The sequence below is a fragment of the Triticum dicoccoides genome, chromosome 6B (genome assembly GCF_002162155.2).
Source record: "Triticum dicoccoides isolate Atlit2015 ecotype Zavitan chromosome 6B, WEW_v2.0, whole genome shotgun sequence".
Lineage (NCBI taxonomy): Eukaryota > Viridiplantae > Streptophyta > Magnoliopsida > Poales > Poaceae > Triticum > Triticum dicoccoides.
Genome location: NC_041391.1, coordinates 492,527,081 through 492,552,797, shown reverse-complemented (window position 1 = coordinate 492,552,797; position 25,717 = coordinate 492,527,081). Strand labels below are relative to the sequence as shown.

Here is a 25,717-nt window from a genome sequence, read left to right as displayed (position 1 = left end):
CTGACAACCAGGCTCATACAATTCACCTGGAGTGGGCAGGGAGGTAAGCTCGATGATGTCTTGAGCTTTGGCTTCATGGTGCACATCTCCTATCATCCACTCTAGGATCCATGTCTTCGTATCCCTGTTGTAGCCACGAATGTGAAGAGTAGCATAGAACTGCAGTAGAAGCTGTTCATTCCAGTGCTCTTTGGCAGTGACAAATTGCAGAAGAGCAGCATCTCAAAAGCAGTCCAATGCTTCTTCAAGACAGGGCAACCCAGCAACAGCTTCACAATCAAGACACATGTGAGGAAAAATTCTCTCTTGATTGTAGAGGATACAGGAGTAGTAGCTCGATGAGGCACAAACTAGCGAGACGCTAATTCGTGTGTGTAGACGGCCCGACCTTTCACGGCGATGCTTGATCAATAGTTTGTCTCCCTGTTCCTCCTCGCAACCTTCAAGATAATTTTCACCCGCGTACGAAAATACACGATTGAAAATAATGACCCCCTTGGATCAGCACGTAGGCGTTGATATGTTGATCAACCCTCCGTCGCTAGTAAATTTCCCTCATGAAAAATCACACAAGATACACATGATATGGTCGCCCCGAAATCGGGCGTTTTCTGTATTTTTATTCAACTCCCAAAACTAAACTCCCCTCATCTGACGCACATTGGCTATTATATAGCCGACCCTCACGCACGCACCTGGCCGAAAGCCAACACAATCTGGACTCTTATCAATACGACTTGGTCATCACGTTTATAACATACGTGGACCTTTTTACAAGGAAAAATACTACTTTGGCTACTCACGTAGCACTACCTAATGGGATAAATCCCAATTTAAATAAAACATGGGAACTTATCTTTAGGAGATCCATCAAATATATTGGCTTTGAGATTGAAAAGTAAGCTGCTGATCCTAATATTCCCTGGAGGCGTACGAAACGTGGGAATAACATCATCTGGCTGTGGCTCCTCTTGACTCTTGCATTGCTTGTGTATCCATCGTTGCACTTTCACATGCGGCAGACTATTTATTTTACGTACATCATGTGTCATATATTTACGAAACTCATCATGTCTAGCAGGCACCAAATAAACCCGGTTTAATTTTCTTGTACCGCTGAACCATGATCCACATATTTGACGCAACACACCATCCTTTCCTCGATGAAATTTGGCGGCACATGTAGGATTATTTTTTCCAACTATTTCATGGCTTGATTCCTTAACTGGTTCAACTTGTATAGCATTATCAACTGATGATACGTGTGGCGATATTGTGTGTGTATCATCCTTCCTTCCTTGAAGCGAAACCGTCCGTGGTTTCAAGTCATTTTTCAACACGGCCTCCCTCTCTCGAACTTGCCGCTCTCTAGTGATTGCACTATCCAGCATCAGCTTTAGCACATGCTTCCTTCCACCATGCATGAATGAGTACATGTTGGATCTCCCGGCATGCACCGCGTCATGATCGAACTGCCATGGCCTCCCTAATAGCAACTGACAAGCGTCCATCGGCAAGACATCACAATCCACCTTGTCAATATAATCTCCAACAACAAATGGCACACGTACCTTATGTGTAATCTTTAATTTCCCGGAGTTGTATAGCCACTCCACGTGATGCGGTTGCGGGTGCTGCCACATGGACAAACCCAATGCTTGCACGAGATCTTTGCTAATAGCATTAGTAAAACTGCCACCATCAATTATCATCTTGCATGCCCGGTCCTTGATCTTGCACTGTGTTTTAAAAACACTCCAACACTGCCCTTTAGGATCACCATCCTCCTGCACCTTCTTCACTAAAAGATTTAGACCCTTCATCGGTGCATCAACTTCTTCTTTTATTTCTTCTACCTCTTCTCTTCTTTTTCGTAAACAATCTTTCCAATCAGCAGTGAACACATCCGTTGGCATGGGAATAAAACAAATTTGTTTGCCTTTCCGTGATACAGAATAACTATTTTTCTTGACATCCCGAATAGCCCAAACATGCTTTCACCATGGGTCCCCAAGTAGCAGACGGCACGACAGCATGGGCATAGGACAAACATGAAAAAATTCCGCACAACAATATTTCCCCAAATCAACAATTAGCAAAATCTGATGCGTAATTTTGATTTCACCTTTGAACCATTTCAGCATGTATGGTCTTTCAAGAGGCGCCATCTTTAGCCCCAATTTTTCCACCACCTCGATGCTCGCCATATTGACCGCCATACTCTCATCGATTGTCAGATTAACACGTCGTTCGTTCACGATGCAACGAGTGTGAGAAAGAGTGACCTCGCCATGCCTTCCTCCTCCATCAATATGTTCCTGCTCAACATATTGATGCTTGACTCCGCAGACGATATTACAAATTGAGTCGCCGTGACTAACCTTTGCTGTGCTGTTGATGGCTCCAAAAGCGATCAAAAGAGATCTTTGGCTTCGAGTATGGGTTCTTGGCTTTGTCAAAGAAGGTATTGTGTGCTCTAAAGATGGTGACACTGAAAGATCCTGGTGATGTAGCAGCACCTGGAAGCCTTGGCTTTGGCTTCTGAACCTGTGGTCGCTGCTCCACATGATAGTCATATTGTGGTCCGGTAGCAGTGGGAAGAACCATGATTGGCCAGCGAATTGTGACTAACTCCCCATCATGATTGTAGGTTGTTTCCATAGTGTGAGTCCTTGGTGGAGGAACAGCGCCGTCAGTGGGGACCGGCGTCATAGAAGCTTCAGGATTCATATTGGCTTCAGGCACAACATTAGCTTCAGGCTCCACATTGTCTTCGTCCATGACAACATCATTGGCGTCAGTAGCAGTGTTTGTGGCAGCCTCAGTGTTTTCAACCTCCGTTCATTGTAGAACCGGAGGGTCTGGTACAATCACATTCTCCTCGAGAATGACTTGGTCTGTGGCAGGGGGTATGGCAATTCTTGCTTCTCTTCTTTTCTTCTTCTTCGGCTGATGCAACCGGAATGTCTTCAGCAGCTTTAGCTTCAGATGCTTGTGTAGTCGCAGAAGGATTCTCTCCAGGGAACACTTGACGTGCCACTGAGCTGGATTGTTGTGAATCTTCTTCTGGAATGGTGGACATGGAGACTGATGGCCTGAGACCTTCGCGAAGCCGTTGAAACACGGGCGACGCCTTTGAAGATGGAGTGGTCTCCATGTAGTTGTCATCATTAAGTATCAGATTGGGTAACTTGTGTTGGTGGAGTATGGGGCATTTCATCTTGAACAAGGGTTTCTTCTTGAGGGCGATCAGCCCAGGAATCATCTTGAGCGATTGGTGTCAATGGAGGATCAATGCTAATGTATTCACTTCTCGTTGGAGCACGCGATGATACCAACTGGTGCTCGAGTTGAGGAAGGACTTCATTGTCACACCCAATATGCGATACTATCCTAAAGAGACTCGAAGGTCCCACCAAGGATAGAACCGCATATTGAAACGCTTTTGCAATGTGGATATCATTACATCAACATTACATAATAGATAGGGATACATACAAGAGGCATACAATGCCACACGAATACAACATCATCATACAAGAGATCAACATCCGACTACGGATGAAACACAAACAAAAACTCAAACGACATCCACCCTGCTAGCCCAGGCTGCCGACCTGGAACCTATTCCCTGATCGAGAAGAAGTAGAAGAAGCACTCCAAACAAGTAACATCGCTCTCGCGTCAAGATCATCGCATAACCTGTACCTGCAACTGTTGTTGTAGTAATCTGTGAGCCACGAGGACTCAGCAATCCCATTACCATGGGTATCAAGACTAGCAAAGCTTAATGGGAAAGGAAGGGGGTAAAGTGGTGAGGTTGTAGCAGTGACTAAGCATATATGGTGGCTAACATACGCAAATAAGAGCGGGAAGAGAGCAAGCGGAACGGTCGTGAAGCTAGCAATGATCAAGAAGTGATCCTGAACTCCTACTTACGCCAAACATAACCCAAAACCGTGTTCACTTCCTGGACTCCGCTGAAAAGAGACCAGCACAGATACACACGCGGTTGATGCGTTTTAATTCGTATCTGGTGTCAAGTTATCTACAACCAGACATTAACAATTTCCCATCTGCCCATAACCACGGGCACGACTTTCGAAATTTTATACCCTGCAGGGGTGTCCCAACTTAGCCCATGATAAGCTCTCGCGATCAACGAAGGATATACCTTCTCCCAGGAAGACCCGATCAGACTCAGAATCCTGGTTTACAAGACATTTCGACAATGGTAAAACAAGACCAGCATAGCCGCCCGATGTGTCGACAAATCCCGATAGGAGTCGCATGTACCTCGTTCTCAGGACACACCGGATAAGTCAAGCTACGAGTAAAACCAGCCCTCAAGTTGCCCCGAGATGGCCCCGTAGGCTGCTCATTTTGGACCAACACTCGAAGGAGCACTGGCCCAGGGGGGTTAAATAAAGATGACCCTAGGGCTCCGGAAACCCAAGGGAAAAAGGGCTAGGTGAGGCAAATGGTAAAACCAAGGTTGGACCTTGCTGGAGGAGTTTTATTCAAAGCGAACTGTCAAGGGGGTCCCATAAATCACCCAACTGCGTAAGGAACAAAAAATCCGGGAACATAACACCGGTATGATGGAAACTAGGGCGGCAAGAGTGGAAAAAAACACTAGGCATAAGGCCGAGTCTTCCACCCTTTACCAAGTATATAGATGCATTAATTAAATAAGAGCTATTGTGATATCCCAACATAATCATGTCCACCATGGAGCAATCTTCAACTTCACCTGCAACTAACAACGCTATAAGAGGGCTGAGCAAAGCGGTAACATAGACAAGCAACGGTTTGCTAGAAAGGGTGAAAAAGGTTAGAGGTTGACATGGCAATTTGGGAGGCTTGAAGAGCAAGAGATAGGTAGCGCAGCATAGCGATAGAACGAAGCAACTAGCATAGCAATGATAGTAGTGAGATCCAAGGTGACGGTCATCTTGCCTGAAATCCCGCAAGGAAGAAGAATGAGTCCATGAAGAAGATGAAGCCACGAAGACGAACCAAGCGTAGACGAACGTATCCTCACGATCGCAACGAAAACGGGAACTATCGAGAAGAAGCACACAACATGGTAAACACACCACACATATACATGACATGATGCTCAACCAAGTATGATGTAAGACAAAGCTACATGAAGCTACTCATGGCAAGAGATGATGCATACAAGAACAACACATCAAGGCAAGTTTAAATGCGGCCGGGAACAGCATATAACAATTCCGGTAAGTCCTCATATGCAAATTTCGAAATTGGTCCAGATCTGAACAAACATTAAGTTGAAGTTGTTAAACAGCAAGTTAAGATGCGCCAAGATGATCTACACGAGATTCTAGTCAAGTTACATATAAAGTTCATTTAGTTCGGAGCTACGGCCTAGAAGATATGAGCAAAACAAGTCAAGCATGACATTGATGCAAAATGCATTCAAACATGAAGCAAACACACCAAAACAAGGATTCAACATGATAATATGAAGCTACATGCAAAATCAAGCAAGTTTCATATAGAGCACACTCAAAATGGAGCAACGGTTCAACACATACACGCTATACAAGATGACAACAATCTGTCCAAAACAGCTACTAGGCATATTGTAAGCATCAAAACAACATGCTACAGCTCCCCAACATGATAACAAAAGGCATGGGCATGATGTACAGGTAAAGCATAACAAAACATGAACACTGAGCTATCTCCAGAAAACACTAGAACATGCTCCAAAACACATGGCAAGATTGCATATAATAACAGTTTCAGACTTTGGAGAAATAACATCAGGTTGCAATGTTTAGAGCTATCAAACAACATGCTACAGGAACTTAACATGGCAAACAAAGGCATGGCATGCTACTACTAAATACAAAGAACAAATCTCCCTTACTGAACTAAATCCAAAGATCAACAGAAAATATGGTGGCATCCATGCAAACATGGCAAATGATATGACAGATTCATACATGGCAGGAACAACAATAAGTAGGCATATTGGTGAGCTTGTACCACTCACCACAGAGAAATACATGTCATGAAAAGGCAACCAACAGTAAGAATACATGTTTATGAAGATAAGCATGGCAAGAGCAAGTTCATAGGGGGCATGGATCACTAGCAAAGCACATGGCAAAACTGAACTTAATGTTAACAGGCTAACAGCAACATTATTTAGCAACTTTGAAGCATGATAACAACAAGCTACAGCATGCTATAAATGCAACCAGGGACATGGATGGATAGAGCATGACATGTATAACAAAACATCCTTACTGAACATCTCCAGATTATGCATAGAATGACTTGTAGCAGCAGGTTTACATGACAACAAAATATAACAGAATCAACCTAGCAAAACAATGACAACAAGTACCCTACTTAACAAGCTTGAAGCACTCACTACACAACTCACAAAAATACATGGATGGCACCCCTGTAAAGACTGCATGCCATAGTTCAAAACACATGTAGGACTCATGCTCATAGGATGCACACACAAAAAGCAACGAAAAAGACAAATCACCAAGTTATAATAGTTTTGCAGATTAACATCACATAGCACTCTTGCAACGATGATTCAGGCATCAAGATGAACTCAAATGAACATGGTGCAATGGACTGAAATGTAGAGCATCTCATGGTGAACAATTTGATATATTACACGCACGAAACGGAGCAGTATGCATGGAGTTATGGCGTGATGAACAGAGGCATAAAATATCACAGACTTGGGGACGGGCAAAAAAAATAGACCTCGTGGGGGTTGACTGGACAGACATGTCTGGGCTCCTCCGGACATGTCCAGCGCTGCCAAAAGAGGCAGAGGAGCTACGAGCGGCGGCGCGATCTCCGGCGATGGCGGCGGGGTCCGGCGGCTGGCGAGGCCGGGAATGGGAGCGGCGGCACGGACGTGTCCGGCCGGGGGCGGACGTGTCCGGGCGCGGAGGAAGAAGGAGGCTAGGGTTCCGGGGGGATTCATCCGCGAAAAATGGAGGGGAGGACTTATTTATAGGTAGAGGGAGCTAGGAGGGTCCAAATGGGGCACGGTTTTTGTCCACGCGATCGTGATCGAACGACCGAGAGCATAGAGGGGGTTAGGATGGGTTTTAGGCCACTTTGGAGGGGTGTTGGGCTGCAACACAAAGTGGGCTTTTACGGTTACCCGGTTAACGGTTGGAGTATCGAACGGACTCCAAATGGCACGAAACTTGACAGGCGGTCTACCGGTGCTATACCAAGGCTGCTTGGCAAACCTCGGGCCATTCCGAGAAAGTTTAACATCCGCTCGCAACAGGAGACAAAAGGGGAACGCCGGAGAGCATAGGAGTGCCGGATCACAAAACGGACAACGGGGAAAATGCTCGAATGCAAGAAACGAACATGTATGCAAAATGAGATGCACATGATGACATGGCAAAATGCAACACACAAGCAAATGACATGGAAATGATGGCGAATAACTGGCAGACACCTGGCGCATCGAAACCGGGGCATTACATTCATCATCAACAACATTGTCTTCATGACCAATGTATTTAGCTGCGTTGGGGTCAACAGCTGGAACTTGTTCATCTCCATGAGCCTCTGTGGAAGCAGGCTGGTGGATCACAACACATCGATCTTGGTTGGTGGCAGCTGGAGGAGCGACAGAGATGGGTTCAACAATGAGAGGCTGAGAGGCCGCAGCACGCTCTTTCTTTGAAGAGTTAGTTCCCTTAGTCTTCAACTTTTTCTTGGAAGGGGCATCGTCAGATGCGTCCTTATGCTTGCCCTTCTTGGCTTTGGCTTCAGCTGCCCTTGTCTTCTTCAGCTCTGAAGCTGCTGAGGTGACCTTAGGCTTCGAGCCTATCATACTGGCAGGGAAGACAATGCTAGGTTCTTCCTGCCTTGGTGCTTCAGTCTGTGTTATAGCAGGCTTCTTTTGTTTGGCAGCCATCCTGGGATCGATGCCATGGCGCCCAAGAGCTTTGCGCTTCTTAGCTTCATTGTATGCTTGAACACATTTCTGAGCGAAGTACTTCATGCGCTCGCGTGAGCCTTTAGCTTCATTAGGCTTCTTGTGGAACTCTTCCTTGAGGTCATGCAGCATCTTCTTGAAGATTTGAACATCTGCCACGCTGAGCTTGGCCATGTTCTTCTTGAAGTGAGCCTTCTCATAATCAATTTTGTTCTTGAGCTCAACAATCTTCTGAGCCAAGGCCAACTCACTAGCAATGGCTCCATGGAATGTGACGCTGATGTCCACCAGAAGTTGAAGATCATCAATACTGATGCGCTGGTTGTCGAACCACTCATCAATGAAGTTGTTCAGAATGTCAACATCAAAGAGGGGCAGATCGTTGAAGATTTCTGCTCTTGCTTGCTCTTGATAACCATCTCAAGAGCATCATCACCAAGATCTTCATCGTTGGACAGATCAATGGTGTCATCCTCGTTGTGCAGAATAGCAAAAGGAGTGAGGGGTTGCCCAGTGGCCTTTTTGGGCAATGGCTTCTTGGTCCTTTTGGACACGCGAGATAAATCTTCAGCTGCACACTGGATTCAGGCGGTGCAAACTTCATAGGCTTCCTGGTTGAAGCAGATGGCTTTTAAGCTTTTGCATTCTTCTTCTTTTTCTCCTTTGGAGGTGAGGGGGCATCATCAGAATCAACTTCTCCAGCAGATTGCTCCACGGCTGCTCTCTGAGCAATAATGTGAGATACAAGCCCATCAAAATTGGCAAAGGGGCCAATTATGTTCTCATTAGCTTCACGAGTCCCATTAGATCTTGGAGCGGAGGGGCCAGGGTTGAAGTTGAGGCCAAACTCCTTTTGGTTCTTCCCAGCAGAATCTTTAGCAAACTGATAGTTGCGCTTGAAAAGATTGTCTTCACGACACCATAAAAGAGAAGATGGGTCGGCATACTCAGGCTGTGGTCCTCTGACCATACAAGGATATAATTTTTGCTCAATGGCTTCAGCCTTGCTCTTTGGCACCAAGCCGCGGTACAGACAGTCACCCCATGGGCGCTTGATGGCATTCTTTTCAGCATATTCAGGTGTCACAAACCTGTATTTGAACCATTCCTCAGCCCAATATCTTCTGATCCACTGAATCCGGTTCTTGCGCTGGTTGTAATTTTCCTCAGGATCTGATTTATACAGTTCATACAGATCAGGAGGCAAATCAAGTGCAATGTTGCCACGGTGTTGCCTGCCACCTTTGTGTGCAGACTTCTCTGAAGCCATAACGTTCAAGCAGATTGGCTTCAACACAGTGAATGGCTTCCGTCTGCTGGTCAGACAAGAACTGGCTTCAGGAGATTCAATGTGACGTTGTAAGTATTCTGCAAATGAATGCAGACTATGAGAACCAAGTGATTCTCCCACAGACATGTACATGTGACAACATTAGAGATGCGAGGGAAGGGAAGAGGTCATATGCATTCTCAAAAGATTTTGAAGATAAATTAGTTTAGAAGATAATGGCCTCATAGTGCGAAGACATTCACTTATTTGAAGAGAGTTGGTTCCAGATTTATACGAATCCATGAATAGGTATAAGTGAGGAATCTAACTAGTTATGAAGCATAAGTGAATATACTTGGCATGATATGACATGCAGATGATGACAGATCCAGATTTGAAAGTGAAGAAACCACTTTTGGTTGAAGTGGATGGATTTGACGGATCAAAAAGGCAGTAAAAAGTAAGATTTAATTACCGCTGACAAACTGCTAGGCGAGGTTGAAAGAGAGGCCGAGCAGTTCAATCTCCTGCGCCCTAACTCGGTGGCGGAAGACACCTACGGCGGCGGCGGAGAGGACGAGGTCCGCCGCCGGTGTGAGGACGGCATTGAAGAAGTCGCGACAACTAAGCGCTTCGTCTCCGGCGTCGACGCGAGCTAGCGAAGGCGCTAGGGTTTGAGCGAGGTGGCAAGGTGGAAGAATAGATATTGACCGCGCGGGTGAGTATTTATAGGAAGGAGGAGGGCGGCTCAGCGCAATTACGTAGGTGCCCCTGGTGGTTCACATTTGAGGGACACATGGCATGCATGCAACTCATTGAAACTTGTTCCATGTTCCCACGCACGCCTGTATTGTCAGGTGGTCATTCCGGCTTCTCCGGTATTCAGGCAATAAGGATAGAGCATTAAAGGCAGATTTAAATGTTTGCCACATTGTCTTCTGCTGACAAGGACTCAGAGAAGACAATTGACAGGTTTCAATAGAATGCATATGATTTGGACAGATAGAGTTTGAGGTGGAAGCGCAGAATAGGTTAGGGTCCGATCACATTCACTTAGATCAATAAAGATTCACGAATGAAGACATAGATATAAGTGAATGTTGTAGAGGACAGAACACAAACAAATATATATATATATATATATATATATATATATATATATATATATATATATCAACTTAACATTGTGAAGATAAACCTTGAAGTCAAATCAATGTTGAAGACAAACCAAATGCAAAGACTATGCAACCATGACGCCAAGAGAAACACTTCAATAAGAATTTGGTGGTGGCGTTACCCACCGTATAGGACGTATTAGACCCAGATACAGAGCACAATTATCGTGGCGCTCCAAAGTCAAATTCCACGTTAATGTATTCACACTTAGAGTGTATGTCTTAATTGATTGAAGATATACGTTACTTCGTGTGTTGCACATCTAAGTCATCAACATGCATAAGCGTTAGGATGTGTGTCCAATTACAAGACATTTGAGGATTCTAAGATATTTAGCTCACACCACAACTTGCAAAATCTTTTCTCATCCAAGGACTTTGTGAAGATATCTGCCAACTGCTCTTCAGTGTTAACGTGAATGATATCAATATCTTCTTTGTTGACATGATCTCTGAGAAAGTGATGACGGATCTGAATGTGCTTTGTCTTCGAGTGCTGAACTGGATTCTTGGAAAGCTTGATGGCGCTTTCATTGTCACAGAAGAGTGGCACATTCTTCGTGTTGATGCCATAGTCCTTGAGAGTTTGCTTCATCTAGAGGAGCTGAGCACAACACGATCCAGCAGCAATGTATTCAGGTTCAGCAGTGGAGAGTGATACAGAGTCCTGCTTCTTTGAAGACCAACATACAAGAGATCATCCGAGAAAGTGACATGTTCCTGAAGTGGACTTGCGATCAACCTTGTCACCAGCATAATCAGCATCAGAATATCCAATTAGATCAAATGTTGAGCCCTTTGGATACCATAATCCTATTGTTGGGGTGTAAGCAAAATATCGAAGTATTCGCTTCACCGCTAGGTGATGCAAATCCTTTGGTGTCGCTTGGAATCGGGCACACAATAAAACGCTAAGCATTATATCTGGCCTAGATGCACATAAGTGAAGTAAAGAACCAATCATGGAGCGGTATACCTTTTGATCGAACTCTTTACCATTGTCGTCAGGGCCCAGATGACTTTTGGTTGGCATTGGCGTCGTGTATCCTTTGTAGTCTTGCATTCCAAACTTCTTCATGCAATCTTTGAGGTATTTTTCTTGAGATATGAAGATGTCGTTGCTCCGCTGACGGATTTGAAGACCGAGGAAAAATTTCAGCTCACCCATCATGGACATCTGATATTGCTCTTGTATCATGTGCCCAAACTCATCACTGTATCTCTTGTCAGTGCAACCAAAGATAATGTCATCCACATAGATTTGGCACACAAACAGTTCACTGTCATATGTATTCGTGAAGAGTGTAGGATCTAGAGAATCTGGTTTGAAGTCTTTGCTCTTCAGGAAGACTTTGAGTGTGTCATACCAAGCACGAGGAGCTTGTTTGAGGCCACACAGTGCCTTGCTGAGCTTGTATACTATATCAGGATGTTTTGGATCTTCAAAGTCAGGTGGTTGTGCAACATACACTTCTTCTTCAATCTTTCCATTGAGAAAGGCACTCTTCACATCCATTTGGTACAGAAGAATGTTGTGATGGTTAGCATAGGCTAGCAGTATGAGAATGGCTTCAAGCCTTGCCACGAGAGCAAATGTTTCATCGAAGTCAATCCCTTCTACTTGAGTGTAACCTTGAGCAACTATAAGGGCCTTGTTTCTAACAACTTGACCATGCTCATCTTGTTTGTTGCGATAGATCCATTTGGTGCCTATGATATTATGCTTGCGAGGATCGGGACGCTTGACCAATTCCCATACATTGTTCAGCTCGAACTGATGAAGCTATTCTTGCATAGCTTGAATTCATTCAGGTTCCATGAAGGCTTCAACAACTTTCTTGGGTTCAGATATAGAGACAAAAGCAAAGTGCCCACAGAAGTTTGCAAAGTGTGTTGCTCTAGAACTAGTGAGTGGACCAGGTGCATTGATGCTACCAAGTATCTTCTCAATTTGTACTTCATTTGCAACTCGGGGATGTACTGGACGAAGATTTTGTCCTTGTAGATCATTGTCTTCAGCTTCAACATTGACTTCAGGCTGAGCATTGTCTTCGGGTTGATTTGGTGCAATGATGATTTCCTCTTCAGCCTGAACTTCTGGAGGTACGATTTCTCCAGTACCCATCAGCTTGATAGATTCACTAGGTGGGACCTCATCTAGCACATTTGGCAGGTGCTTTCTTTGCGAGTCGTTAGTCTCATCGAATCGCACATCCAAAGTTTCAACCACTTTATAGTGAAAGAGGTTGAAGACTCTGTAGGAGTGCGAATCCTTTCCGTATCCAAGCATGAAACCTTCATGTGCTTTCGATGCAAATTTTGAAGTGTGATGTGGATCCTGGATCCAACACCCAGCACCAAATACTCTGAAGTAACTAACGTTCGGCTTCTTACCAGTTAGTAGCTCATATGATGTCTTCTTTAGAAGCTTGTGAAGATAAACACGGCTGATGACATGGCATTCAGTATCAATGGCTTCAGGCCAGAACTTCCTTGGTGTATTGTACTCATCAAGCATCGTCCGAGCCATCTCAATGAGGGTTCTGTTCTTGCGCTCCACGATGTCATTCTGCTGAGGTGTGTAAGGAGTTGAGAACTCATGAGCGATGCCCAGTGTATCAAGATAAGTGTCAATGCCGGTGTTCTTGAATTCTGTGTCGTTGTCACTTCTGATGTGCTTGATCTTGATGCCATAGTTCATCATGGCACGATTAGCGAATCATCTGAAGACATCCTGCACATTAGTCTTGTAGAGGATTATATGCACCCATGTATATCTTGAGTAATCATCAACAATAACGAAGCCATAGAGACAAACAGTGGTAGTAAGAGTAGAGTAGTGAGTGGGGCCAAATAAGTCCATGTGAAGAACCTCAAAGGGTTGTGATGTCGTCATGATTGTCTTCAAGGGATGCTTGGCCCTAGTCATCTTCCCAGCTTCACAGGGACCACACAGATGATCCTTCTTGAACTTGACGCCCTCGATGCTCGTGACATGCTTCTTCTTCGCGAGAGTGTACAAGTTCCTCATGCCAGCATGTCCTAGCCTCTGATGCTAGAGCCAACACTCTGAAGCTTTTGCTAGAAGACATACGGCCAACTGTGGTCCTGCTGAGAAATCTACCATGTACAGATCATCTTTTCGATACCCTTCAAAGACTAGAGACTTGTCAGATTCCATAAGCACAAGGCAACGATATTTCCAAATATGACAATCATGTTCATATCACAAAGCATTGAGACTGACATTAAGTTGAAACCAATGGATTCAACAAGCATCACTTTATCCATGTGCTGATCCTTTGAGATTGCAACTCTACCCAGACCCAATACCTTGCTTTTACCAGTGTCATGTGATGTGACTTTTGTCAGGCGGGCGTAGGGTTGAATCCATCAGAAGACTTCGATCACCAGTCATGTGGTTAGTGCAAGCACTATCCATAATCCATTCTGAAGCCTTTGGGGTCGTACCCTACAGTACAATTTGGGGGATAGGCCTCACCAAGGGTATTGTGAAGCATAAACATTTGACGAACAAGCGGACAATGGAAGTTCGGATCTTGGTTAGGATAAATAGGATGATTGTCAAGGAATCCTGGGACGAAATGCATAGTAAGACCATTTGGACATTTTATCTTGCATCCCACAAGATGCTTATGGTCCCCAACATAAGCACCAGACGCCTTTGATTTCTGGCTAGAGACCTTTCCCTGCAAAAGAGAGTTAAGTTTTCTTAACCACCCACATCTTCAGGGGTGGCTTAGAAGCAATGAGTCTAAGTGCAGCATCTGAGAACTTCGGCTTCGGAGCCCTAGCAAATAGACTTGCAAGTGGTGAATAATACTCATAAGAATAAGCAGAAAAGTTCTTGGTCTTATGAACATAGCAGTTTGATGAAACACGCTCATATTCAAAAGTCTGAGTATGGTTTCCCTGCAAAACATTGGTGTTAGGGTGACTCTAGTGAGTCCTCTGTCTGTATGAAGCCTTTGGACCATATGAAGCCTTTGGTCTGGGATTTGTCTTCTTCCCGGGTGGTGTCATGATGACATTCACGGGAAGATTCTCAAGACAACTTTTGGGTACCCAAATCTTCTTAAGAGGTGGTCCGTTCCTGCAGTTAGTACCAATATACCTGGCAAACACTTCACCATTCTGATTCCTGAACAGTTTATAGTTTGCATCAAAGGATTCATCAATGATAATTGGGTTAGCACAAGTGAAGCCAGATAAGGTAGATGGATCCACTAAAGGTCCCTTTGCAGCAACCCATGTGGTTTTGGGGTACTGCTCAGGCATCCAGTAAGAACCATCAACATTCATTTTCCTCTCGAACCCAACACCCTCTTTCCTAGGGTTTCGGTTTAGAATCTGCTTTTTGAGGACATCACATAGTGTCTGATGCCCTTTGAGACTTTTATACATTCCTGTCTCAAGCAATGTCTTCAACCTGGCATTCTCATCAGCAATAGTAGCGATATCCTCAGTAGAGGGGTTAGTTACCGCATTAGCAGTTGAAGATATTGCAACAGTAGCAGCAGTAGAACATTCAGCAACAGAGACACCATTATCACACTCAAGACATTTTAGACATGGTGGTTCAAATCCTTCCTGAGCGAAACTGATCTGTTGAGCGCAGAGTGACCCGTTCTCCTTTTGAAGATCTTCATGAGCCGATCTCAATTCTCAAGCTCTTTCTTCCTTTGAAGATAATCATAGGAGAGCTTTTCATGAGAAGTTGAGAGCGTTTCATGACGACTTTCAAGTTCCTCGTACTTAACATGAAGATTTTTAATGTCTTCAATTAAGGACTGAGTTCGGGTCATTTCCGCGTCCAACATGTCATCGCTCTTGTCTAACAACTTTTGAATATGTTCCATAGCATTCTGTTGTTCAGTTGCAATTTTAGCAAGTGTTTTGTAGCTAGGTTTAGATTCACATTCAGAGTCATCTTCTCTTGATGTTTGAAAGTAAGCATCGCGTGAGTTTACCTTGGCACCACGTGCCATGAAGCAGTAGGTGGGAGCAGAGTCATCCTCATCCTTGGCATCATCGTTGGTGACGACGCCATTGTCTTCAGTGTCGAAGATGGACTTGGCGACATACGTAGAAGCTAGAGCCAGGCTTGCTACTCCAGAAACTCAGACTCCACCTCCGCCTCCTCAGATGCATACTCCTCCTCTGAATCCATCTCCTTGCCAACAAACGCACAAGCCCTGCTTGATGAGCTCTTCTTGTGTGATGAAGACTTCGATGAAGACTTGGAAGAAGACTTTGAGGATTTCTTCTTCTTCTTGTCATCAGAATCATATTCCTTGCTCTTCTTCTTCTTCTTGGTCTCATTGTCCCATTGTGGACACTCAGAGATGTAGTGACTAGGTTTCCTGCACTTGTGGCATGTTCTCTTCTTGTGATCACGAGAGGAAGCTTCATCATTTCTAAAGCTGGATCTTGAAGACTTTCTGAAGTCTTTCTTCTTAGTGAACTTCTGGAACTTCTTCACAAGCATAGCAAGCTCTTTTCCAATATATTCAGTATCCCCAGAACTGCAATCATATTCTTCTTTAGATGAGGAAACAACCTTTGCCTTCAAAGCGCAAGTTCGGCCATAGTTGGGACCATAGATATCTTTTTTCTCAGATAGCTGGAACTCATGTGTGTTGAGCCTCTCAAGTATGTCAGACGGATCGAGAGTCTTGAAGTCAGGGCGCTCTTGAATCATCAGGGCCAGGGTGTCAAATGAGCTATCAAGTGATCTCAGAAGTGTCTTGACGATTTCGTGCTTGGTGATCTCAGTGGCGCCGAGTGCATGAAGCTCATTTGTGATATCAGTGAGGCGATCAAATGGAGCTGGACATTCTCATTGTCATTTCTCTTGAATCAATTGAAGAGATTGCAAAGAACACTGATCCTTGAATCTCTCTGTGTCGAGACGCCTTCGTTGACCTTGGAAAGCCAGTCCCAGACTAGCTTCGCAGTTTCCAGAGCACCCACACGACCATATTGTCCTTTCATCAGATGACCACAGATGATGTTCTTGGCAGTTGAGTCCAGTTGAATGAACCTCTTGACATCAGCAGCAGTGACACCTTCACCGACCTTGGGAACGCCGTTCTTGACGACATACCAGAGGTCAACGTCAATGGCTTCAGGATGCATACACATCTTATTCTTCTAGTAGGGGTAATCAGTGCCATCGAAGACAGGGCACGCAACGGAGACCTTGATTATCCCTACAATCAACATAGCTAAACTCTAGGTGGTTAAACCGAATCACACAGAACAAGGGAGCACCTCGCTCTAATACCAATTGAAAGTGCTAGTATTCGACTAGAGGGGGGTGAATAGGCAATTTTTATGAAAGCCTTCAAAACACGGGTGCTTTGAAGACAAACAATAGAAATGAACCTATTGATATGCGGTGGAAGGTAGACTACACTAGACAAGCCATGGTCAAGTAAGCAATGAAGTGAAAGCACAAAGACTATCAGCAGCTAGGTAGTAAGGATCAGGATGGAAGATAGTGTGAAGCCAAACAATAAATAGTCTTCACTCAGTGAAGTCAATCAGATCAGAAAAAATAGGCAATGATTTCACGAAGATAAACTATAAGTAAGGAGAGGTGAAAGATAGAACCAATTGCTCGGAGAGGACAAGGATTTGTTGGACCAGTTCCAGTTGCTGTGACAACTGTACGTCTGGTTAGGGAGGCTGAGATTCAACTCAGAAACCCGCATCTTCACCTTATTCCCCTTGAGCTAAGAACACTTAGTCCCCGCCCAATCACTCTGCTAAGTCTTCAAGGGAGACTTCCAAACCTTCACAGACTTCGTTCACCGACAATCCACAATGACTCTTGGATGCTCAGAATGCGACGCCTAACCGGCTGGAGGATTCACAGTCCTCAAGTGTAACAAGTCTTCAGATCACGCGGACAGAAAGACTTCAGTGATGCCTAACATTTTTTTGGCTCTAGGTGTTTTGGGCTTTGTCCTCACAAGGATTACTCTCTCAAAGGCTTCGGAGATGGTTTGCTCTCAAACAACAAAGCCGTGCACTAACTCTGAGCAGCCCCAATTTATGGTGTAGGGGGGGGGGGGGCTATTTATAGCCAGGAGGCAACCTGACCTGATTTGTCCAAAATGACCCTGGGTCACTAAGGAACTGACACATGTCCAACGGTCAGATTTCAAACACACGCGGCAGCTTGACTTGGGCTACAAATAAAGCTGACTCATCCAACTCTGGATAAGATTTTCTCTCATTGTCTTTGCTTGAAAACATAGGATTTGGTTGAGCATCACTTCAGTCACTCTGACTTTGTTCACTTGGGCCCCACTTAACAGTACGGTGGTTCCTATGACTTAACAACGAAGAAAAGGAAACTACGCAACAACTATGTCTTCGTACTCCATAGTCTTCATACGATGTTTTCTTATGCCATAGTCTTCAATATGAATATCTTCACAGACCATCATTATCTTCAATGTCTTCACACATTTTTAGGGTCATCTCTGCTAGGTAAACCGAATCAATATGGGACTACTACCTGTGTTATCCTGCAATTTTCACAAACACATTAGTCCTTCAACCAAGTCTGTCGTCAATACTCCAAAACCAACTAGGGGTGGCACTAGATGCACTTACACTAAGGACTTCTTTGAAGGCTTGTGGTTGGTTGGGTTTCTATGGAATCATACGTAATGTTTCCTCCTGTCCCCCTAGGTGGTTAGGACAATTTTTCCCTTTAGAATTCACTGGTGAGCCCATGGATTTGTCTCCCCTCTGCATGCCGCTCCGGAGGCCGGTTCCGGGGAGGAGAATCCCGCTGCCTCCGCTCCGGTTAATAGTTTAGGCTAGGTTTTTTTAGTCCTCGCCGGTGTGATGTTAGGGCAGACGATGACGCTTCTTCTTGGAGTTTGTCTTTCAGGCTTCAACCCTCCTCAAGTTCGTCCATTTGGATGTGGTCGACGAGCTCCAGTGTAGATTCCTGCCGCCTCCTTGGGGCGGTGTGGTTACAGTTTCTCGTCATGTGGCAAGAGTTAGTGTTAGATGCTTAAGATCTATGCATGGGTTCAACGACGATGACTACGACTTCAGGGCATTGGTCTTTAGGGACACGTGGAACTATCATCGACAAGGTCAAGTCGGCTCGGGTGGAGAGCAACAACAACAACGCGTCCGCGGCTTATTTTGGCGGCAGTGGAGGTCGTTCGGTGGTCTCGGAATCTCAATGTTATTTTTGTTATGTTTGAGATACTTTTTACTCCCGACTATCTTTTATAATAGATATGATCCTTTCAAAAGAAAACTGGAATTAGACTTCAAATTCTTCTTTGAAAACGATACATTGCATAAAAGCGGCCCTTAATATTCAGATAAACCCCTTTCCAAATTCCAATCCTCCGGATCTCGTAGGCCAAAGAGCAAAATCATAGAGGGGGGAACCGACCGACAGACACCTGTGCCGACCCTTCGCCTCTGCCGGCGCGCATGGCTTCCGCATCCGCCTCGCCACCGGCGAACGCTCGCTCACCGCAGGCGCTGTCCAAGTCCACTCTCCTGGGGGGCGTTGGGGTTCTGGACGCGGCCGTGTCCCTCCGCCTCCACGCTCTCTTCCTCCCGGTGCCCCGCCTCCTCCTCAAGGCCTTCGAGGTCGCCGGCGACGGGCGCATCTGGCTCCCCGTCCCCATCTCCCTGCTGCTGATCTCCACCACCACCTCGTCCGTGGTCTCCCCTCTCCTCGTCGGCCTCGTCGTGGCCCTGGTGCTCGACCTCGCCTTCGTCGGCCTCGCCAAGCTCATCGTCCGCCGCCCGCGCCCGGCATACAACGCCGCGGACATGTACGTCGCCTTCGCCGTTGACCACTGGTCCTTCCCCAGCGGCCACTCCTCGCGCGCCTTCCTCGTCGCCGCCTTCCTCGCGGACGGGGGCCTCCCTCTCCCTCGCGAGGTGCTGTTCCTCTGGGCGGCCGCGACTTCGGCGTCAAGGGTACTTCTGGGCCGGCACTACATTCTCGATGTGGTCGCCGGGGCTTGGCTCGGCGTGCTGGAGGCCTGGCTCAGCAACTTGATCTTGAGATTCTTGTGCGGCCGCAGCAGCTTTCTTGTGTGCTAGTTCTTGCATGTTTTTGGTCACACAATTGCATTTTTCCTTGCAATTGATTCACGTTTGTGAGCACCCGTGTTCTTGTTAGTGCTTGAACTGATGAGTATGCCATGAAGGATGTATTGAAGCCAGTTGCTTTTTTATGAGCACCCTGCACTTTTATGAGTACAGTTGCTGGTAGATGGCGGTTTCTTCATCTTTTAGTTATTGCAAATGACAATTGACAACTAGCAGTACTGATGTCCTAACATGATTACTCTTCCTTCATCATGCAAGGTGCTAGCTAGATTTACGTTGCTTAGGCTGTGTGCATTGGAAACATTGGTTTTCAGATCCCAGGTGTTCTTACCCCCACCTTGGGTAGGCAGCTCTTCTGCAGTGAATTTTCACAGCGTAGTTGCTTATGCTACACAATACTTTTTGTAAAATGGATATGCTGGTAGCAGAATATGCTACATATTCCATACCAATTTGATCTGTCAGGTTACATTCGAGTGGTTTTAAGAAGTGCTATCAGCTGCAGGAGGTTTCTCTCAGAAAAGGGCACCTGTCACCCAGTTATATTAGTCTGTTCACTCTCGATCAAGAAAGAGTCTTCTCAGAACTAGGATGTTGTTCAGCTTGCTTCTGGGAGATCACACAGAAGAAAGTAATCGATGGCAGGTGGTGTATCCAAATGTTGAAAGCGAGCGGGAATCGGCCGGGGAGCAAGACGTTGCAACTGTCTGCATCACTGGCGAGTAGCGACAATCCCGGATGAGAAAACAAGGAGCGATCGCGGCATTTTTGTACCGTTTTGCCGCAAGACCTTTGATATTTCAGCAACACCGCATAATCAGCTACAGTAACAATTCTGGACTTGTTTGACCGTGGCATGTCCTTGGAGAAAGTGGACGACGGTAGCTGAAGAAGCCTCAGATCTGAGTGATGATAAGTTGATGACCTAACGCCGCATCATTTGTACCATTGTACTGATTGTTCCGATGATGCTTGGCTGGCAGTTCATAGGTGGGTTTGGGGTACCCTTTTGGTTCGGTGTGAAGCTAATTACTTCCAGCATACAGTTCATCCTTTTTAGGGTAGAATTCATCTGTTTGATCAGATCATTAGTGGCTCCTGCACCTCAGCTCACGGACTCGCAACCATGTTCCCTGTTGGTACGTTTTGGTAGGGCATGTTACCTTAATTAATTATTATATAAGGATCTGAATATCTAGTCAGATTTTTAGGAATCAAAAGTCGAACATTTTTATGGGAACTTATATTGGTTGGGGATGACAAATTTAGTTGGTGAGTATGGCAAAACCGCCTCAAGTAAAATCCGCTCCAATTTAACAGAAGTTGTGTTTTAGCATAGGACTTATATGTGCAATACTTAAGGTATATCTATGTTTTTTATAGCAAAACCAAAACTGGTTAATGTTAGGAAAAGGTGGACGCGGGCGTCGGTCGGAGTCGGAGAGGACAAAGGGAAAGAAAAGAGATATGATCCTTTCCCGGGCGGCGACGTGGGTGCCGTGTCCGGCCAATCCCAACTGGCAAACCCGGCTCCGCCGCCGTTGCCCGAATCCAGCTACTACTAAACTCCTCAACCAACGCAACGCAAGGCGCGCTACAGATAAAAGGGAACCAAGAAAGAAGAAGCCCGGATTGCCCACGACGCAACCGCTCCCAATCCATCAATCAATCAATCAGCCAATCGCCAGTGTTTTCCCAACCGAAACCGCCTAATCCATCCATCAATCCTCTGTCTACGCCAGCCCGAATTCCTCCCTTCCACCCTCCGGAGCCCTCTCCTCCTCCGATTCGCCCCCTCTCCCCCATCTACGAATCCTCTGCCCTTCCCCTGCTTCGCCCTTCATAGCCGGAAAGAAGAGGATAGCCTCCGCCAGCCGCCTCTTGGTGCTTTGCTTCTAGAGCAGGAAACGACTCTGCCGGCGAGTGGAAAGAAGGAGAATCTTTGGTGTTTGGTCCCGACTCTCCCTCCGGTCGTCGTTTCGTTTGCCGGCGCGATGAGTAATACGCTGCTCCGAATCTACCCTTCCGAGCTCAAGATGCCATGTAAGTTGCTTCCGGCACCTGCCCTCAGCTAGTTTCTGCTGTTTCTTGATCCCTGTTGGCCTGTGGGGACTGATCGGATCGTTCATGATTCGATGTTCCGAGCAGTTGAGCTCAGGAAGTCGAATTCAGGATGCATCGAGCTCGTCAACAAGACCGATCAGCGTGTAGCTTTCAAGGTGGGGATTTTGCCCACGGTTTTGTTCTGAGTTCTGAAACCTGCAGTGTGATATTCTGGAGGAATCTTGCTGACGGATTTCCTATGCGATGCTCAATGTGCAGGTGAAAACAACGAACCCAAAAAAGTACGCGGTGCGGCCTACCTCCGGCATCGTGCCGCCAGGGGGATCCTGCGGCATCACGAGTGCGTCTACTTTGCATTAGATGCGTTAATTGCTACTGTAGTTGATTGGTTGATGAGCCCATCTCATGTGGCATTGCTGCTTGCTCTAGTTACGATGCAGGCACCCAAGGAGATCCCGCAGGATTACCAATGCAAGGACAAGTTTCTCATTCAGAGCGTTGTGGTGCAGGAAGGGATAACGCATAAGGACATTGTCCCTGAGATGGTAAGTTCTTGCAGCACTCAAGGTCCACGCCGTGGATGTTGTCGTCTGTGTCATTTGTAATGTGAGTGTTACGGTTTGTAGTTCGGCAGAGCGCCTGGCAGGGTGGTGGAGGAGTTCAAGCTGTGGGTGATCTACATCCCTGCAAATCCCCCCTCACCGGTGCCTGAGGGAGACGAGGAAGAGATTGCAGATACGGAGGTCGACCATGAAGTGTTTAGACAATCCATGATCGATGCTGTAAGTGGTGACATTGCTGCTTGATGCTGTAAGATATGATGCCATGTTTGTTCCTAAATCCTAATGATGGTTAGTGTGCTCTCTTCCTTTTCAGGCATCTAGGCAAGAATATGCATCTGGACCACAAGCTTCACATGACAAGGTGACTGTTTGTTCCACTGAAAACAGCATTACTATGTTCTTGTATCTGTCAGTGACAGAACATTGTGTCTAAGTACCTGTTGTTGCACACAACAACATCAAATGTGCAGTACATTACTCAGTTATACACTGTGGTTTGCACTATTATTCTGCTTGGATGTTTATCTTCATCAAATTATTATGCTTAAAAGAACATTTACTCCCTCCAATCCATATTACTTGTCGCTGCTTGGAATGGCGATATTTAGCTCTAGTTAGCATAGCACTGTCATATGCTTGCAAGCTACAGACTCTTGCCATGTAACCTACCAATTGACTAGGATTTTTATTGTTTGAAGAGAATTGTAGTAGCTAATCTCATATTTCTTAAATGCCCCTCTCCGTGCCATTGTCGGTATGACAGTGATATCTAATGTTTATTAATGCTCGTCTACATTGATAGAATTTTCGTTTCTATTATTATGTTTATACCATCTTAAAAGTTCCCAAGCAAATTTATGTTTCTGACATTATTGATCTGCTCTGATCCTTTAGGACGCCTCTACGGTAAAGTCAGAAGTTGTTAAATATGTGGCTGAAAACAAGAAGCTTCAACAAGAGCTGGTATGACTTCTCATCTAATGAGGATATATTGACACTATTTCCATATAAGTATTATGTGGCTGTGTCTCTTCTCCCCAAAATCTTTATCCTGAAAACATGTTGCATTTTTTTTACGAAATGATGAAAGAGATCAATTTATCTTCCAAGTTATGCAGAGAACTAGGTAAATCTTGATGTGTATTGCTCGCGCAATTATATTGCAGACATAACTAATTTTGCAAGAAATTAACCTGAGCAGTCTGGTAACTCCTGCCAAACCTGATATAATATCTCCGAACTATCATAACACAACACGAAAAGATCAAAAGAAGTTGACAGGAGTTCTGCCAAAAGATAATAATATCTCCTACTATCATAATACAATAATGGAAAAAAGTCAACTTGTTTGCTTTTCCGAACCAAACTCTGTTGCTAGACATTATGATTTTGTATTCTGATATCTAATCCTAGTAAACGCTGCTTCATTTTCAGGAACAGCTTAGCGAGAGAAGGCAGTCTCTTGGGGGTTTCTCACGTACGTTTGTGCTCTTCGTCTTCCTGTTATCTGTTCTTGTTGGATACTGGATGACAGGTCGGAAGGTTTAACCACAAATAGCGGCTACATATACATATGGTTTTGCGGCTTGGCGTATGCCTTGCCTGGTTACCCCTTGTTTTGGATGATTTTTCTCTTCTTTTTTTTTAGTTTAGTCTACACTGTATAGACAGGTGTTCTGGGTTTGAAGTTATACATGTGTTGGGGGTGTACATTTTTTGTGCAATATGCAGAAGACACTGCATATCTATTCCATTAAGAACTCACCCCTTTGAACAAGATTCAAATGATAACTGCATTGTGTTTTTTATTTCCTTTTGCAAATTTTAGAACCTTTTGTTAACAGATTCCACCACCTGCTGCAATCTGTTTCTTTAACCTCCTGCTTGTAGGAAAAGAAAACTGACAGTGATATAGTATCCTCTAGTGGAAGGCCTGGGCCTTGACCATGTATGTAAGGAAGCCCGTAACTGCCTGGCCCGGTAGTGTAGCCCACTTGATCAGCCCCACCGCAGGCGATGCCCTAGAATCTCTGCTTGGGGTGCCACCATTCAATATTTATGCTGCATGTAGTACAATTGAGTCTAAAAATCATTGTAATCTCAACAAATAGTCATAAAATGTTAAATATTCAGTGTTGAGTATATAGTAAAACTTATTTACAATTTTTTGTTGCGACCGATGATCACATGAGTTTTGTCGGAATTTTGTTTGCTGGAACACGGTGGTGCAAACCGACGACAGCAGAGAGCCGTAGGAGGTGACGCTGGGAATGCTGCAACCAGGGTGAATGCACGCTGGAACCAGCCGATGGGAGAGCTGCAATCGTCAATGGCAAAAGCTGGAGCCCACATGCCGCAATCCCGGTGACCGCGTGACGAGTGGACGGCAAGATGGCGATGCGCTGGTACCATTGCGGCCGACGACGCTGATCGACCGCCGCGTCTCGCGAAGGAGCACCCTACGAAGGAGGTGCACTGGCGACTCCGCCTCTTTCCCGTGTGCGTCATGCGGGGTGGGAGGTTGGTGACGGTGTAGTACACCGGGGGTGGTGATAAGGGGTTGCTCGATCTTCTCAGCGAGCTGATGATGTCGATGACGAACTGGTGGGATAATTTGCGAGACTCACAAACTCTCCGATTGTTCCTCTGTTGCCAATGTGACAGATCTTCAACCCTATGTATATTCGCAACACCACACACTTGCACACGTCACCGCCGACCACAAAGCGGTTGGCAATCAACCAAATCCAAGTGGAACGACATATTACACTTGCCTTGAGGTAGTAAAACTCTAGATTGAAACAAACTTGGAGTGGATAAATATTCCGATCGATGCAAAGAGGAATACAAGGTTTCAGATGAATGCTTACAACAATTCAACAGAAGTTCTAGTTTCAGGTATAACATGGCCTAACCTTAAAAGCCATGAATTACAAGAGTATATAAATACCCTAGGCGTCCAATCTAGTGTTGGGGTGGAAAACAACCATATATCTAACTTTTCTAGCTTAAAAGGACTCTATCTTCTGGCCGAAACAACCGCAGTATTGTTTTGACGATAGTGACTCGGTCACCGCGGATTGGGGGCTACGTGCGTATGGTCTGAAAATACACGAGTTAAGCTTTCCAAATTAAATTTACATGCCTTATTTGAAGCACATACGCAGATTCTGCACTTATTTCAATTTCGGACCTCATGGCAATCAATCCGAATATGGTGTGAGATTTTCCTTCTCTTTATGTGGTGTGTCGTCCTCCCTCTCCTCCCTCGCGCACTTGCCGATGTTGGGTGTCACAAGCTGTTCTTCTTGCTACAATTTTTCATCTCCACGTGTCAAGCTTGTCTCCTCTTCAAACCAGATCATACATAAATGAAAATATTTAGGCATTGTAAATTCTCATTAACACAAAGACCAAATTCAACTAAGAGTGATTTCACCTGTTGTTCTAGTAGTTTGCACGTGCTCTTGTAATTGGCCCAATTTCGATTTTATTGGACTTGTCTTGTGCAATAACAACGTTAGTGAAAAAGATAGTAATGGACTAGGAT

General features: G+C 45.2%; 2 protein-coding genes across 2 annotated transcripts; both read left to right on the top strand.

Annotated features, from left to right (window-relative positions):
* Positions 1-18,804: 18,804 nt before the first annotated feature.
* LOC119321863 (probable lipid phosphate phosphatase beta) lies at positions 18,805-19,755 on the top strand. Its single transcript, XM_037595379.1, has one exon. The coding sequence runs from the start codon at positions 18,908-18,910 to the stop codon at positions 19,529-19,531; it is 624 nt and encodes a 207-aa protein (XP_037451276.1). The 5' UTR covers positions 18,805-18,907; the 3' UTR covers positions 19,532-19,755.
* Positions 19,756-21,024: 1,269 nt separating this feature from the next.
* LOC119324246 (vesicle-associated protein 1-3-like) lies at positions 21,025-23,975 on the top strand. The gene is made up of 8 exons (XM_037598007.1): positions 21,025-21,583; positions 21,689-21,759; positions 21,863-21,944; positions 22,034-22,149; positions 22,231-22,386; positions 22,481-22,528; positions 23,062-23,130; positions 23,602-23,975. The coding sequence occupies exons 1-8, from the start codon at positions 21,535-21,537 to the stop codon at positions 23,713-23,715; spliced, it is 705 nt and encodes a 234-aa protein (XP_037453904.1). The 5' UTR covers positions 21,025-21,534; the 3' UTR covers positions 23,716-23,975.
* Positions 23,976-25,717: the final 1,742 nt, after the last annotated feature.

Coding starts and splice junctions, on each gene's coding strand:
- LOC119321863 (XM_037595379.1), top strand. CDS start 18,908: ATGGCTTCCGCATCCGCCTCGCCACCGGCGAACGCTCGCTCACCGCAG.
- LOC119324246 (XM_037598007.1), top strand. CDS start 21,535: ATGAGTAATACGCTGCTCCGAATCTACCCTTCCGAGCTCAAGATGCCA. Junction 21,584..21,688: donor TTCCGAGCTCAAGATGCCAT/GTAAGTTGCTTC, acceptor TGTTCCGAGCAG/TTGAGCTCAGGAAGTCGAAT. Junction 23,131..23,601: donor AGAAGCTTCAACAAGAGCTG/GTATGACTTCTC, acceptor CTTCATTTTCAG/GAACAGCTTAGCGAGAGAAG.